Consider the following 17584-nt stretch of genomic DNA (forward strand, 5'->3'; position numbering starts at 1 on the left):
GTCGGTGCAACTTCATTGAGGATCTTTCAACGCTGTAGCGTCTTGAGTGTCACTTAACTTTATGCATCCATGGGTGCAAATTTGAGGACGAGGCTTTTTCTTCGATTCTTCTGACATGGAAATAAATAGCAAACGTAAGTCAAACAAGTGCATGCTTAATTAATGGTGATAATTAATTAGAGAATTTTACGAAGTCAATTGTTACAAGGTGCCGCTAGTTATTGACGGCGAATGTGTAGGTAACGTCACGCGCATTGCCGAAGCTAGTCACGATAACGCTGAACAGATGACGACTAGTGCGTTTAACAAATGTTAATTTTGAACACAAATTGATACATGACATGCATTTAACATGCTCCTGTTGCACACAGACCATGTAAACCGTGTTTGGAAAGCGAGCGCAAATATCCAAACCCAACTTTTGGGTTTTGAACTGGCACCGGACCAAACACGTCGTTTGCATATCAGCTCCCGCTGCTGTGTCTTATCTTTTCCCCATATAGATGTGCTCCACACGATGAAACTCTGACTTCAAACAGCTGTTCTGTTTCTCATCATTGTGTTCCTGCGGGATTTACTGTTCCCATGTTGGTCTGCTTCACTCAGACCTTCAAAGGTCCCGCAGAAATGACACACCTGGAAAATAAGCCTGCTGTTGGTGGCGTAGTGATTCAGATACATGCAAGAAGATTTAGTTTTTAGTTGTGGACCTCTCAGATGTGTCTGTCTGCTTGTGTATGATAGATGAGGTCTTTCTTTATAAGGAGCAGAGTTCTAACAAGACAATGGTACTTTTATTCTGGTTAAAGTCCTACTGTTCGTGTAGTTGCAGTTTTGGCATTGTGTCTTTCCCACAGCCAGACGATGAGATGAGTCCTGCTGGTTTTCAGAGTATACCGGTTGCTTCTGGTCAGGCGGTGATCGAGAGAGAGAGAGAGAGAGAGAGAGCGAGAGAGAGAGACTGTGGTACATTCTGATACATTTCATCCCTCCGGCTCGGCTCCCACCAGAGTTAAAACCCCAGTCAACCACCAATAAAAGTCTGAGTTTACACAACAGATCAAAGATAAAAGGAAAGATTAGTGGGTCTCATGTTTGGGGCCTAATGTAAACGCCAAGTTAATGATTCCAAAAAAGCTAAAGAGTTTCATTGCAAAGACATTGATTATTGCAGAGGTAGAAGAGATACGAATGCTTGGTTGACACACTTTGGTTGTTACTGTATATATATTTGCTTCTCCTACTTTAGTTTGCTGTTAGTTATATTCTTAACATGCACACACTCGCTCATTGAGGAAATATGCATTTAATTTAATTCCTAGAGGGATCTGGATGTGTGTAGAGAATCATAAAACTTTACACACTTAAAAACAGATAACTACCCGCTAAATGTAATTATAGAGCAGAGAACCTCAGTTGGCATCAAACCGCATTTTGTGACTTCCATCTCTTTGACTTTTTCCTGAGATGCATCACTAAAACCAACATTGTTTAGTTTTGGCATCCCATCATTAGGTTTCCACGGGTGTGTTCCAGAACCACCTGCCTTGCGTTTGCAGAAGCCAAAGACTATTTCATCCAATTGCAGTTTACAAGATACAGCAAACAATTCTGATTGTCTCTCATTCTTAGAATAGGATTTTTTTTTAATGTCTAGCAGACATCCCCTTCAGAGCAAGCATGTTGTTTCTCTCTTTTTTTAAGGCATCTTCTGCATTTGATGGACTTTTGAAAATGGCATTTGCACAATGAACAGTATTGGCGTTTGGTTTAGTTTACTTGCTTAGATTGGGCACATTTTTGACTAGACACGTCATTTGCTCCAGGGTGAATCATTAATAGAACGGGACTGAGTATAGATAGTTGCTTTATTCGAAAACCTAGTGAATTGATTAGTTCACTATAATCCGTCATAAACACTTCTGATGCTAAATAAGCATCTTATTGATGTTTCACCCTAACTACAGCCTCGGGAAAAAAAGTCCATTCTGAATGTTCCTTTATTTGGCTTTTCTAGATGTATTGTGTCCAGTCCAGTGTCTATGGAAACAAGATCAAGAAGACTAAAAATTACCACGTTTGTGTTTGCAGTATTTTGTGTGGTTATGAGAGATTTCTTCTCAAGATGTGATGTCACTCGAGTTATGTGATATCTTCATGCTGAGATGCTGCCTTTAAAGGGTTTCAGATCAGTCACTGCCTTAAAAGTTTCTTAGTAACCTCACTAGGTTTTGGAACACAGCTAGTGTGTGAACATAGATAATCAGATGTTTTAAGCCAAAGAAGCAGGTAGGCGTGAAGGGGACTATACCTCTCCCCACTGACTCATTGATTCATTTATTTGGGAGACGGCACTAAACCATGTGCATTGTTTTATAATGTAAGCATGTGGAAGAGCTTAGGAGTGTCAAGAACAAAGATCACTTGTTCTGTAAATCGCATAATAAACATGAATCCAACATGAATTTACACTACTCGTCTCAATCCCGCTTCTAGAGTTATTGAGATCAGCTGCATGAATAGCAACAGTGTTTTTTAGTTCATCCAGGGTAGACATGCCCGGTCCGGCCTTGATTGATGTATGCCATGGTTGCATGTCAGCACGAAGTAACTTGTTCCCTCAGGCTTACGGGAATTCCACTCTTATGCTACTACGTGGATATGGGTGAGCTTTAATGCAATAACACAGCAGTCTGTCATCTGCCGACATGAACCTTATATCTGAAGAGGAAATGGGAGTTGTGGAATGCATTGTTTTGTGATTAAAGAAGTGAATTTCTTTCGAAACATCTTTGTTTGGTTTGACCATTTTATTATCCAGACTGCCTATTCGATCTCTTCAAACATCATCTGCCTTCTTGCCAACTCAATGACAACTCAACCAGCTGAAATGGACTAGACAATACACACCCACCAGACTCTCATGAACGTTGATAGAAACGTTTCACAAGGTCTGTGACAGTGTTTAAAGACTTTAACAAGTCTCCTTTGAGTTATAGTCGAGGATGTGCTCACTCGTTTCTATGGTACAGTTGTGGTGGTCTGAGGTTGCCACGGTGATGGCCTTAAATACTCTAGAGAAAGTTCTGCCCAACACATGGTGATTAGCTCCATCTGGTAGTTAAAAGCTGTGATGTAAGCTTTAAAAGATCTATAAACTTCAAACACCTACTGTAACCCCAGGTTGATCCAGGTGGGGTGTTTGTGTTATGTGTGCAGTATGTTTTTGTCACATTGTAAAAGTAGGCTGTGCATTCTGGATTCTGTGCTCCCAATGTATCTGAATAAGCATGCAGATCTTCATACAGGTGCAGATGGTGTTGGCGTGACAAGCTTGATTTATCTATCTGGTTACGAGAAAACGAATGTTCCTCAAAACTAAGTTAGTGTGTATCTGACTCGGAATCGTTGCTGACTTTGTACATTTATTGCCATTATGGATTTCAAACAAAAAGTTCACACAAACATAACATTCGGGTATCATTTATTCACCCTCATGTGGTGGAAAATCGTATAAAAATATATATTTTGAGAAATGTCTCTGTGGTTTTGTGTACATACAGTGGAAGTCAACGGGGGCCAAGGTTGTTTGGTTACCAACTTTCTTAATATCTTAAAAGGTTGGGAAGGAGGGTGAATAAATTATTTCAGAATTTAATATTTGCGTGAACTATCCCAATTTTCATTTTGGGGGGGACTGTTCCTTCAAGCGGAATTCAGGTGCAATGCAAACAAATCATTTTCTTTAGCCATGTGGTTATTTTGTTCATGTTTTTTTTTGCAATTTTGTTCACTTTGTTTGAAAGCATCTGCTTAATGTCTAAATGAAATGTATTTAATATTATTGCACAACTCATTTGAATGCTTGGTTCTGACTGGCCAGTCGTGACATTCCAAGGGTTGCTATTTTCAAATAACAACCGCTCAAAGCTAATAACAACCTGCAAATCAACTTGAGAGGGTTAGTTTAATATCACACAAACAATTATTATCAATATGTCTTTTTAATAACATATATGACATTATATCTACAAATGATTGAACCAATTTGACTGTTAACCAATGCGATGATTGCTAACAAAACACAGACATATGACTTAGTTTCACTTACCACTTGTGGTTCATGTCCGGCATCTTTTAACTCCATCTATCAGTTTCAAACGATCTGCAAATTCAGCGTTATATCTGCCATTTATATAACGTCTATCACAGAAATGCCGTGAACAAACAAACACACCCCAGCTTCTCTCACTGTCACAAGAGTAACGAGCTGCATCTGCAGGCCCGCAGACAGTGCAGCCAATCTTGATGGTAAGCGGGTCTTCCTATCACTGGTCGGTTGATGTGTGGGCGGGCTATTTCTTTTGCCTGGCTGTGGGCATGCTTTACCGGGAGAATTGCCCAGTAAGCAACTAAGAAAAGTTGTAACATAACGATTTGTCATGTTAAAAAAAACCTTTCCGAAACCTATACAAATCATGGGGGGAGTGTTTTGCCCACAGAAGTACTACATAATACGTAATTTTTTTTATATGTTGAGCATGAGAATCCAGCACGTTGAACATCGTAAAGAACTCGGAATGCATTAAACAGCGTTAAATCACCCATTTACGGATGTTTATATATTTTTACTAAAATCTAGACAATGATACTGATTCGGAAAATTATTTCTTAAACTATGATATTCATGCACTCAGTGCTCAAGCACATACCTCTTGGCTCTGTTCGTCCCTGTTAACGGTTGTGCCGAGGTCAGGGCTATGCCTTAACTCTAGCACGTCTTTTCTTTTTTCTAGCATAGGCAGATACACTCATTGCAATTAATATCCTCTCTATGAATATTCCCACACAAAGCTTCCAGTCTTTCAGCAGCCACAATATAGCCTGCACAGCCTTAACAGTGTCAGGGAAACACTGCAGCTCTTTACTATGAAAAAAATGAGTGCTGAGGGAAGGCATAGCTGCAGAGTGAAATCATGGGGGTTTTCGGGCGATAAGCAATATGAATTAGGTTGGCAGAACTGAAGGCATTCTTTGTCTTGGAGATGGGCTGACTCACCCTCTTCGTGCCATATTGCCGGGGGTTTGGTGTCTGGGTTGACACGCTGACCTTCACGACCTCACTGTATCAAAGTCGGTGCTGCATTCATGCACCCTGTTTCTGCTCCTGACCCCTGCAGCCTACCCCACTGTTCTGGGGACAGTGTGTTTTACTGTAGTGTTGTGTGTTCCACCACCTGGCTGACCTATTTCCAAACTGCTTCTCACTGTCAGTTCCAGATCTCAGAATGGCTCGAATGACCACAGATGGGCTGTTGGGGGATTTCCCTGTACTCTTACTCTCTGGCTGATGTTAAACAGGCACAGAACATAATAGATGGAGATTAGTAGGGCAGTAACTATTTTGTTAACCAATTTATTTATTTGATCATTTGTATAAACAAACCATGAAAATTACAGTCTATGTAATGTAGGGCTGTCAAACGATTAATCGCATCCAGAATAAACGTTTAGGTTTGCATAATATATGTCTGTGCACTGGGCATATTAATTTTGTATTTGTAAAAACATACACGTACATGAATGTATTTAAGAAAACTAATCTAATATAAAAAATAATAAACATTTATATATAATTTAGATTATTGGTAAATATAAATAATATATCTATTATATTTATATAATAAATGTATACATGTATGTTTATGTGTTTATAAATACAAAATGTATATGCACAGTACACAGACTTATGTAAACGCAAGCTTTTATTCTGGGTGTGATGAATCGCGATTAATCTTTTGACAGCCCTAAAATGTACTGTAAAATGTTGCACAACATAGAGCTGAATGAAATTAAAGAAAAATGTGATTACGTACTAATTGTATGATATGCGATACCATAATGCTTAAAGATGGCAAAAAATAATTTTGATTATATTAAAATATATAAAAAAATTGATAAAGCTAATATATGTTTCTCATTCTTTATGGTAAACAAAATAATCACTCTGTGTTGTCAGTCTGGAGTTTTATATTCACAACTTTTTTAATCAGTAAATCATTTTTTATTGCAAAATTCAAATTGCAATATGCACATTATCATTCTTATATATCTTGCAGCTCTAAAAAGTATGAAAGTTGTGGATAAAACTTGCGCAGTTTGTTTAGTGTTTAAACAAGGTGGTAGGATGAAAAGTTTTGCGATAGCACATACTTAGGTACCATAATTAATATCCCCTTCAGATTACGTGAATTTTGACTGTTATAATCATAGAAAATATGTACGGCCTGCCGCCTCTTCCTTACATTGTAACGAACCGAGCATAAAACGTCCAACAATGGGCTCTGACATGTTGGCAAAAACATCAGTTTGGAGCCTGGGCATGCGCAAAAGGAATCGTCAGTGGAGCCAGAGTCTGCGCAGTAGTGAGCATGAAGTGGAGGACTGTATCAAGGCCCCGCCCATATCCCCTGATGACTCAATCTTAAACAAGGAAATCATGGTACCATACTGCCAACGCTGGGAATTTGTGTAATCTGAAGAAGGCATACCAGAAACTGATGCAGTGGCTTTATTATTATTCACTCCTCTCTTCTGTCATGACCTTGTGCTGCTCCTGTTCACCAGATAGGAGATAGCGGTGAACGATTTTATATTGGTTTATAATTGAGTCACCTCTCCCACATCCACTTCTGAAGTGCTGTATCAGAGGAGAGAAACACCGTATGAAAGTGGCCATACTATTCATACTATTCTCTTAAAATTTTTAACATAAATTGTCCTTCTGAATATGTGTAGTTTTTAGTTCAATGATAGGAAGGGGTACAAGATTGTATTATTTAGTTATAAAGTGGATACAGTAAAGGTGATGCGTGTAATTGTTGAAGAAATTTGACATATATTTCTACGGACAAACTGCTCTACGGATAGCGTTTCGTAAATGGCAAAGACGCGAAAATGTACTTTACTTACAGTTGGATTTCATTTCACTTAAAATTCAGATTTTTTATTTATTCAACGTAAATTGTCCATTTTCCACCCTCTTTTTAACCCATACGGTTTTGCTTTTGTACCTTTTAGACATCTATATGTAAACAGCCTCGGTTGACATTTGCATAATGTCATTCATCAGGGTGGGAGAAATTACTGAATGGCCTTGATATGTTAATGTGGCTGGTGATATGTAAATGTAAACATGCTCTCTTTTTGCATCTTAGTTTTCATAAATCTTCTGAGTAAATTGGTAAGAGAGCGATTTACATAGTGGCAGTAGCTCAGGAACACAGTAAATTGATTGTTTTGCTTATAAATAAGCAAGAAAAAATTCATTTTCCATTATATGTTTTGCTTTTCTAAATTGGAGGTTTCAGGCTATACAGTAAAAAAACATACCGTACGTCAGGGTCTTGGCAAAGAAGACCCTTGGGCCACAACGAAAGGGAACCGAATGGGAGTGTCAACATAAAAGCTTCCTGCTCCCTACCGTGCCAGAATCTTGCCTTCAAAGCCTGTTAATGCTTAAACAGGTGAGTAGGAGTTTCAGGGACCATAACTCTGATGCTGTGTGTGGATACACAGAGCGCTGTGACCTGAGGGAGGCCTCGTCCTAATGGCCAACTCCCCCCTTATCCCTCAACCAGCAGCCAAGCCCCATCACTGAAGCAGGGGTCATTAACCACAGCGTTTCCCCCTCAAAGCACTGCGGCGTTAAAGATGGGCTCTTTCAGTATTTATTTTGTTTGGTGTATGAGCGCGCCTTGAAGTGTGCAAGATTGTTTTTCTTAAAGACGTTTGAACTGGTAGCTTGGGGGGCAGATGTTAATATCTCTGATATATGTAATTAGATTTTGACACAGCTGGTCAATAAACCAGAGTTTTATTGTTTTTGCTAGAAAAATACAATGGGGTTGAGATTGCTGAACGCTTAAAACAAGAGATGAGGGAATGAGAAAGAGGCTTGGTTTGTGTCTGCAACTGGAAAGCTTTATGACTGTGTGTGTGTGTGTGCTGCTTTATTTAATGATAACATAAAGCATGTTCTCATCTATCATAAAGCAGCGGGAGTGACATGTAATTTCCCTTTTCCACACAAATGTGCGCTAGCTTTAATACTGTATATGACTCAGATCTCAGAAAGAGAATTAAACGCTAAGCGTTTCCACATGTTCACCTGCCAACTGACGATCTAAATATGTGAAGTATTTAGTTCAATGATAAGAGAGGGACAAGATTTTATTATTTAGTTATAAAGTGGACACATTAAAGGTGATGTGTGTAATTTTTGAAGAAATTTGACATGTTGTTTATATAGTAGCCCTCAACGGACAAACTGCTCTACAGATAGCGTTTCGTAATTGGCAAAGAAGCGAAAATGTGACGACGTCTTTGTTATGTGTCAGCCCCCGTAGTGCTTCGAAAGGTAGAGGTGGAGTGAGTCGTTGGTTGCAATTCGCAACCTCACCACTAGATGCTGCTAAATTTCACACACCGGACCTTAAAGAAACATAATAAGGAAAGATTTGTGTTGTGTTCATGTGGGCCAGGCATACAGTATGAACATCACATACTGTATTTAATGCCAGCTTGGTGTGAGGTAAATTTTCATTTGAAATTGGATAATGTCAACGTTTATGTTTAGATTCAGAAAAGAAATGTTATGAGGAAATATGATTTCTAAGTAAATAGGAAGTTTTTAAGCTGGTGTGATGTGCAAATATTGTCTCACCATATGATTTAATGTCCCAATATTATGTTCTTTGCAGACTTGGGTCAGTCTGTGATCTAATTGAAATCATCTTTCAGTTGGGATCTTGTATCCCATAATGCTTTTCATCAGTGTGGCCCCTGCAGCACTCTGACACGCATGGGTGTGTTGCGTTCTGGTTTCAATTTGTTTTTGTTTGACTGCATATGTAGATACACTTTAGTATGTGTTGACAGATGTATATGGGACTGTACCATTTGATGAGTACGCTAACTGATGTCAACAGGCGCTGTAATTTGTGGCATACGCTCAAATATGTGCTTCCCACCACAGTGTCCCATCAGGCCAGAGGCCTCTGATGCAAACATCAATATTGCAAGGTGTCCAAACAAATGAGCTTTTGTGTTTGTTATCTCTCAGTGTAGGAATTCTGGTGTGACATCATCACTAAATGTGTGCATGAACCCGCTCCCTTCCCCCGTGGAGTTTTGGACATTGATGATCCAAGTATGCCTGGAATTCCGAGGGAGATTTTCATGGCTGAATGTAGTTAGTGATGAAGTCAGAACAATAATCCTCTACAATCTTCATTTGAGAACCATCATTCCGTCCAGATCAAGATAAGATTTTTGACTCATCACCTTCATGACTTGCATGATGTTCCTGATGTACTTCACGTCTGATGTTATGCATTCTAATGTTATGAATGTAAGACCTGGGGTCCTTATCCGCAAAGCATCTTTTCTGACTCACTTGTTATGTCCATCACGCAGAGATGCACGTCAGATGGGGCAAAGCAAACATCCTGATACAGCTCCAACATCTGTTGCTCCACAGGATGTCCACATTTGATGACAGTCGGTTGTTTTATGTTGGAGGGGTCTTCCCTGGTATTGACTTTGGGAGCTTTTAGCCTCTTTTATCATGTGGCAGAAGTGATGTGAGGTAAATAAATATGCTTGGAATCCTAAAATGAAGTCTGAGCCCCGCCCATAATGTCCTCAATTCTAACTGTGTGGGGGCGCGAGTGTGTCCTTGTTTTTATATACCTTAACCTGAATGCAAACCAACACATGGGGACTCGTGTCACCGTGGTGACCAAATTGAGGTCACCTTGGGGAAAAAAGCTTATAAATCTTACAGAATAATATTAAAAAAATTCAAAGTTTTCTACTATCTTTAGGTGTAGGGGTAGGAGATAAAATATGCTGTTTACAGTATAAAAATCCATACGCCTATGGACTGTCCCCAAGAAGATAATAAACCAACCGTGTGTGTGTGCTGGATGATATATTTATATCAGATTTGTTATTTTCAGTATGACAGTCATGGCTCTGTGTATGTCCTCGTGGACGTCTCTGGAGAGGTCAAAGGTCAAACTGCTCCACCACTTTATTGTCGTCTTTTGTAATTCGGCCAGACAGACGTCTGTGGAGTTCATTCAGACCCAGTACCATGTCAATGATTTGATCTAGGCCAACACAAAAGATTTATGTTTACAAGTGAAAAATTACTAAACTTTTATTTCGGGCCTGGAAAAAATACAGAAAAAAGTCTGTTGCCATTTTCATTCACAACTCCTTCCTGCTGGAACATTCTTCCTAACTCAGTCCAGTAAACCACATCTCTCACAACATGCGCATACTCGTGATGTCATCGTTTTCAGAAAGTTCCTTCTTGCAGTTTACATGAAAATCAAAAACGGAGGCATTTTCAAAAAGTTGCACTTTGAGACCCGTCTTCAGAAGTTTGCATTTTCTGTCCCCCAAAACGCCGTTTGACGCAAAGACGTATCCATTTTTTTGTGTTTTCAGTTGAAAACGGTCTCATCTAGACGGACCCTAAATGTAAATGTAAAGTAATTTAGTTATGCACTGAAAGACATTGATGCTTAGCAATGTTTCCTTTTATTATTTTTTGTTATACCTATTAAATACCATCTAGGACTATTTGTAAGAATAGTTGAATTATAAAAAAGAGAAAAAAAAGAAAATAATTAACCAATAATACCAATTAAAGGGAAGGTTTACACAAAAATAAAAAATCTTTCATTATTTACTCACCATCAAGTTCTGTTGAGCCCAAAGAAAGATATTTAGAAGAATGTTAGCTATTTTCAGTTCTGGGACATCATTGACTACCATAGTAGGAAATATTTAAATGGTTGTCAAAGATGCCCCACAACAGTTTGATTTCTAAATTCTTCAAAATCTCACATTTTGTGTTCAACAGAACAAAATAAAATATATAAAATGATTTTTCTACTATAATTTGTAAATGATCTCCCAGAACTGAAAATCACTAATATTCTTCCAAATATCTTTATTTATGTTCTACAGAACAAAGAAATGTTTACGGGTTTGATATATCTTGAGGGTAAATGACAGAATTTTCATTTTCGGGTTGACAATCCCTTTAAATGACAAGTAGGATCATTAGTTATATGAATTGAGTAATAAATAAGAGAAAGTATATTAAGAAATAATTTATTAATGCATTATTTGCACAAACCATCAATGTCTTGATAATATTGTCTTGAACATCACTTATCTCCAGTGCCAGGCTGTCTAGCAACATGATTGCAGAGTTTAACTACACAAACCTTCAGCGTCTCATCTGTCTCTCAAGCGTGAAAAAAACATGCCTCCAGAAGCAGTCAATAGTGAAATCGACAGGAAAATGGGTCCGCTTACAGCAACGAGGAGATCGGGCTGCTGATATCTCCTGAAAACCAAACTTCTGCCTTCCTGGACAAAAGTGTGTGTTTGTTAAAATAGGCGTGTGAGTGAGTGAGTGGGTTTTGAGATATTCAGCGTGTCGGATCATGCAGAGGGGTCTTAGGTTTTGCCTGTGGCTTTGAGATTTGTCAGTGGAAGCGTGTGCTGATATGCATCTGTGCATGCCAGCACCCGACTCCTCTCTGCATGGATGAAAACAATGAAGAGAACAAGACTCCCTCGTCTGTTCACTTCAGTACACCAGCAGATTTGCTCTTTTGTATTTAAATACATTCTCTAGGGGCACTATAACATCATGTAGGGGCAGATACACCCAGTTCCTACAGCTTTAAGAGATGTGTGGCTTTAGACAGTGCAGATAGATGGAGGTCAGCGAGTGTCTCATGATGATCATACGTCATAAACTGTGCTCAGATTTGTCAAGATGATAAAGCCTTAAGGTTGGAGTTTTCAATATGATCTCACACGTTTGTTATTAAATGTGCTAAATTGTTTTATTAAGCGTTGTTTTCTCTGTTACTGTTTGTCTGTAACTGTCGTGTAGTTCCTGGAATCTTGGAAGAAACAAGTTGACTTAAATCAAAAAAACGTTTGACATATTAATACGTACAGGATATAAACTCTATTTAAAGGGATAGTTCAATTAAAAATGAAACTTTTCATCATTTGCTCACACTCATTTTATTTCTAAACCTGTATGACTTTCTTCTTCAGAACACAAAAGTGGACACTGTATGGACACAAAACAACCAAGACATTTCTCAAAATATCTTCTTTTGTGTTATACAGAAGAAAGAGTCATATAAAGTTTTTAAATAATGAGGGTGGATAAATGATGTCCAGGTTTCTCCTATTAAATAGCGATGTCCAGGTTATAAAGTAGAATCTTAAAGCCTTATGTGTCAGAAATGTGCGATTGAAGCCGACTAAAAGCCTGTGAGAACAGTTGATCTCCCAGCTCTCCTCTCTGTTGGAGGAGGGATGTGTGTATTGACTCAGCGTCTGTCCCAGGTGTTATTGAATCTCTTCGGATTAGATCAGGACGAGGTGCCTCCCCTCCCTCACTACACACACACACACACACACACACACACCCATCACTGAGCACCCCACCCCTACAGATATTCCAACACACCAGAAAGGGAGGATAAATTCCCCTGTTATGCCCCAGTCACCTCCAGTCTGGGGAAAGAGAGTTAGAAATGTGAAGGAAATGCACCTTCACTGAGTCAGTTTATCAGCTGATTCTTTCACTGTGTAGTGAGGCTTTGTTTCTGGATAGCTGTTCAGATTGTCTGTAAGGAACAATTGTATGATTTTACACATTCAGTCGTCTCTGGAGTGGAGATGGTGGGCTTGACTGCCTCCTCAGCAGCTGTTTCTGGTAGGTGTTTCTCACTCTGTAAATCTTTTCCTTCATGGAAACTTAATTATTGTATTTTTGGAAGGTTTGTGTATTTATGAGAATGATTTCCATACTGGCTTATGTGAAAAATATTGGTTAGATTTAGTCTGTTGCAAATGTTGTCAGCTTCAATTTTAAAAACCTTCTTTGCATAAACTAGAATTGCAACTTATGTACTTTACGATTGTTGAAATGACGTCAAACTGATATTTTGATATCTGACAACTCCACTTTTAGATCATTTTTATAAGTTAATGGAAAAAAATATACACGAAAGCTAAAAAAAATGTAATTAAACGTATATAGCGTGATGTTTCGATCTTGCAGGCTCTTCATCAGATATCAGGTGTGCCGACTTTAAATACAGTATAATTTTCTGATATGTTTTTCTTTTTGGTCTAGCATCCACTTTAAGTTGATGTGTGTGCTTTTGCTTTGTTATAAACCAGTGCTACAAATCATTTTTAATGAGTGCTTAATTACAGAATTTTGTTTATTTTTAACAAAAGAAATAGGAAAGTTTTAAATGAAGGGTAGTAAATCCGATTACAGTGTTTTTCTCGAGTATTTCCTACTGTTGATGTATATCGCTTTAGGAACAAATTCATTTAGTAGCACTACACTTATAAAGTTAAGACCAAACGAGTTTTAACAGGTGTTTTGTTTGGCTGCGCTAACATAATGCACTTGTAAAAACAAAGGATTTTACTGAGGTGTTTGGTGATTTTTGTAGCTGGGAGCGTTGTGAATTGACTATACGTTACTATCTCTGCTAGGCAGCTTAAAGCTGTTCGGCTGCTCTTTTAATGAGGTGAGGAATGTTTCCTCGCCTAGCGGCTATGTGTGAGGTGCTGAGTGCTAAAGCGCTGGTGCAGTTCTGGGAAACCCGCCCCATTGTCCGTTTAAAACACAGCTTTCAACGCCAACCTTACATTCCTCAACATGGCTTTAGATTGCGTTGGAACAATACGAGCATCGGTGAAGGTCTTTCAAGTGAGCATGAAAGGAAAATAGATCATCACTGATTTGCTGGTGAGATCTCGCAGACCTCTTACGCAACGTTTGTCCTCCCAAAAGCAACTAACATCAAGAGAACCTGCAGGTGAACACGATTGGGCTTTGAGCGCCGGTGTGGATTTCTCTGCTGTTTTGATGTGATCAGAGAAGACCACATGTGTAGCTCTCGAGAGGGGAGTGGGCATGTAGCCTCGTGTTGTGCTTGGCTTTGGAAGTGACCCTCCACAGGTGCAGCTCAAGATAAAGAGAAGCTCAAATATGTTTGATCTCGTATCTCGGTAGGAATCATATACGCTCCGCTGTGCTGGTGTTGTTTTAAGTCTGTCCTAACTGCCCCCAGAAGACTTTCTGTTCATTAAGTTCTCTAAACGTTATTTGTAACTTCACCTGACTCTTGTGATCTTTAGGGGAAAACAACCTTAAAAAAAGGGCTGGTTGTATGAAATATGTTTGAACTTCTTTAAATCATTTGTATGAACATACTGTAAGTCTGTGAAAGTTTTATGTTTTTCCTTTTGATGATGGATTGTTTAATAAAAAAGGGTGTACTTGGTTTTTAACTTTAGTTATTTTCCAGACCTCGCTATGTTGATTAACAAGACAGATGTTTACTGACATCTATGCTACAGTATGTTGGTTTACCAAACAATCAACACCAAAACAGTATTTGCCAGCCTGGACCATAAAACATAAAAGGTTACCAAACACTTGAATGTGAGAAATAGGAGTGAGAATCGCATACTTTGAAAGTACCTTCCTGTATACCATTAAAACAGTATGTTCTTGTATATGTGGGGGTAGTATGAATACATTTCAGACATCCTGCATCCGCCATGTTTTATTGTCATGTGACCCGTACGCTCTTTGACCTCCGATGTATTGGCAACAACCTGAACATAGGCGTTGGTAAAATCGTGATTAAGTCCATCCAATGCATACTCACAAATCTCGGCGGAAGCAGTAGACCATCCGGGGATTTCTCGCCTTCTGTTTTTTGCATACTGAGGTTTTCGGACATCCTATTCATGACTCTAATTTTAGGCTTAGGTGATTCTGAATGCAGGGTCAGTTTCCAATATGATAGACGATACGTGCTTAACAGTTATGACTGTATGATGATACTTAACAAAAAGAAAAAAGGTAATTGAAATAACATTTTTTTTGATTTTCAGTGACATTTTGTTGTAGAATTAAAGTCACAAATACACATTTTAATGAAAAAATTTACGAAAGCTCAACTCTGAGAACTTTTTAAAGCTGTAAAAACTGAGTTCAACATAAAAAAACATTAAAACTATCTATGACACAAAATAGTATTAAACAGATGCCGTATCATAAAGTAATCACTAGCTGGGACTAATAAGTATAGTCTTCACCAAATAAACTTTGCATAGCTCTGGTCCTCAAACAGAGCGGCTGGTGACTCTCAAATAAGTTGCAAAATGGGCACTCGTAAAAAAAAAAACATTGTGCCACTTTGGTTTTCTAACCAGTCGAGTCTCCCGGAGGGGTTCATGTTAAGGGCAACACTCAGACGTTTGGTGATGACAGGGGCCTTGTGTCAACAAGTCTGAATGGAGAGGCTGAAACATTCAAACATACTCACTGGTGGGAGTGCCTGTAAGGCAGCCGGGGGCACGATGAGAGGAAGTGTGATGTTTTGCAATATATAGCCAAGTGTGACAGATTGAAGTAAAACAATGTGTGTTTTTTGTCAGAGCAGCAGTACGCTGATCCAAATTTGAGATGAGTATTTTGTGTGCATGTGGGTGTGAATGTCTTGTATTTGTGTGTGTTTGAGTGTTTGCGTTTCTGTGTGGCTTTTAAACTTCTCACCTTCCCCATGGATAGATGAAGAGCGTGAAGCTGACTCATTTTGACATGTCCTGGACCACAGCACATTCTGATTGAAGGCACATCCTTCATTACATTTTCTCAGGGGGATGTGAATAGGGTGTCGGCCATTTATGTATACAGTAACAGAGTGAAGAGCGGAAAAATAGGGAGAGACGTGCATAAGGAATCACTCTTGAACTATACTCTCACATATTGCTACATTATGTTTTGCCTCATCACATATATGCTCTGAATAGGGATTTTCCATTTTAAATCTGTATGACTTTCTTTCTTCTGCTAAATTTAAAAGAAGATATTTTGAAGAATGTCGCAGTGTTACCCAGTCACATAAAACCAATGCAAGTCAATGGGCACCACTGTTGTTCGGTTACGAGCATTTTCCAAATATCTTCTATTGAAAATATGTTTTTTGTAGAAGAAAGAAAGCAATTCGGTTTGATATTTTATTATAACATAATTTTCACTTTTTTAGAGTGAACTATCCCCGTAATTATTCATTAGCATTATAAATCTATAGCATTATATAGCTATAGTCACCAGCAGGAATATTATTGTTTTTCTTTTTTTTTGTCGCACTGAAGGATTGAATACATTAAAAACACGAATTGAATACATCTCATCAAGAAGCTGATCAATTAAATTAATGCGAGTCGTGACCTACCACACCTTTAAAATCAGTAAACCCACAGGCCCTGAAGTGGATACTCTGGCTCAGCTCAACCTCCATCCGAACCAGATTGTCCAGCTGTGTGATGTTCAGCTTCATTCCCATTCATTTTGTCTCTCTGTCTTTCCATTAAGCCTTCTGTTCATGATCACTGTGGTTGTAGTATCAGTTGGGAGGTGTTCACATGCCTGTGTCTTTCGACATCAGCATGACTCCTGCCCGGGTGCCCACCGCCCTCAGGTTGCTGTCGGACCCCCTTTAGTTTTTACTCGTCCCTCAAAACATACTCGCAGCATGGATCTTTTGTTACATATTTTTACTCTTTTACTTACAGCACATTACCCTAAACACATAGACTCAGCATAGTGCTGGGTCATTAGTAATGGGTTGTGGAAGAAAATACGGCATAGCTGTCTTGGAAAACTGTGTGCAATTTCACATACCTTCTTTATCTGCATCATCTACACAAAAGAGCCTGCATCCAGAATTCTACTTAAGAAGAGAGAGGGTTTTAAGATGTCAGACTGTGAATGTATTTTTTGGGACCTTCCTCTGCTCTCTGTGAGCTTGCTAGGTGGGATAGGAGGCTCTATATAGATCAAAGGTTACGCCTTTGTCTCTATGTGGGGGTTTTCGGTTTCCCTATCAGGACAGTGTTCATTCTTCAGAGACCTGGAATGGACCTCAAGTCTCAGCAGTGTTAAGGTCTGAGTCCCAAACCTGTTCCAATTTATAATCCCAGTGACCCGTTGTCATCCCCCACCCATAAATCATATTGTGCGCTGACATGTGTGTCCATTCTGATGACACCCTGTGGAATATAAAGTTACAAAGAACCGTGCATCAAGATCTTTTTGACTCCGTCATTCCAAGTATTGGCAAGCTTTTGAGAATCTGAAAAGGATAATTGATGATGTCATGGCTCCGTTCCACTCCGCTAAATTTCTTGACTGACACTGTTTTTGTTTGCTCAATGCTGAGATGGTCGTTCTAATTGATATGTTGTTATGACACGCTGTGTAGTCTGGTCTCTATCGACCTCTAACCCCAAACTTTGACTTTCAGAAATGGAGCTCTTGGTGACAGAGTTAAATGTGCTGCTGAGGCTGTTGGACCATGAGACCTTGAGCTCTGCTACAGAAGAAAAGAAAACTGCTGTAAAGAACCTGCTAAAGAGACTACAGCCATCAGGTAAA

General features: G+C 38.9%; 1 protein-coding gene across 6 annotated transcripts in view; it reads left to right on the top strand.

The window, feature by feature from the left end:
* The window catches only part of afap1l1a (actin filament associated protein 1-like 1a), a 26722-nt gene continuing 9138 nt past the window's right edge, over positions 1-17584 (top strand). For 5 of the 6 annotated variants that reach the window (XM_056769859.1, XM_056769860.1, XM_056769863.1 and 2 more), the window contains exons 1-2: positions 12598-12826; positions 17454-17579. In XM_056769859.1, the coding sequence (XP_056625837.1) occupies positions 12790-12826; positions 17454-17579 (163 nt within the window). In that variant the 5' untranslated portion in view covers positions 12598-12789. Of the gene's footprint in view, positions 135-12597; positions 12827-17453; positions 17580-17584 lie in introns of those variants that run through there. The other variant, XM_056769861.1, reaches the window with a different exon arrangement.

The sequence above is a fragment of the Triplophysa dalaica genome, chromosome 16 (genome assembly GCF_015846415.1).
Source record: "Triplophysa dalaica isolate WHDGS20190420 chromosome 16, ASM1584641v1, whole genome shotgun sequence".
Taxonomy (NCBI): Eukaryota; Metazoa; Chordata; class Actinopteri; order Cypriniformes; family Nemacheilidae; genus Triplophysa; species Triplophysa dalaica.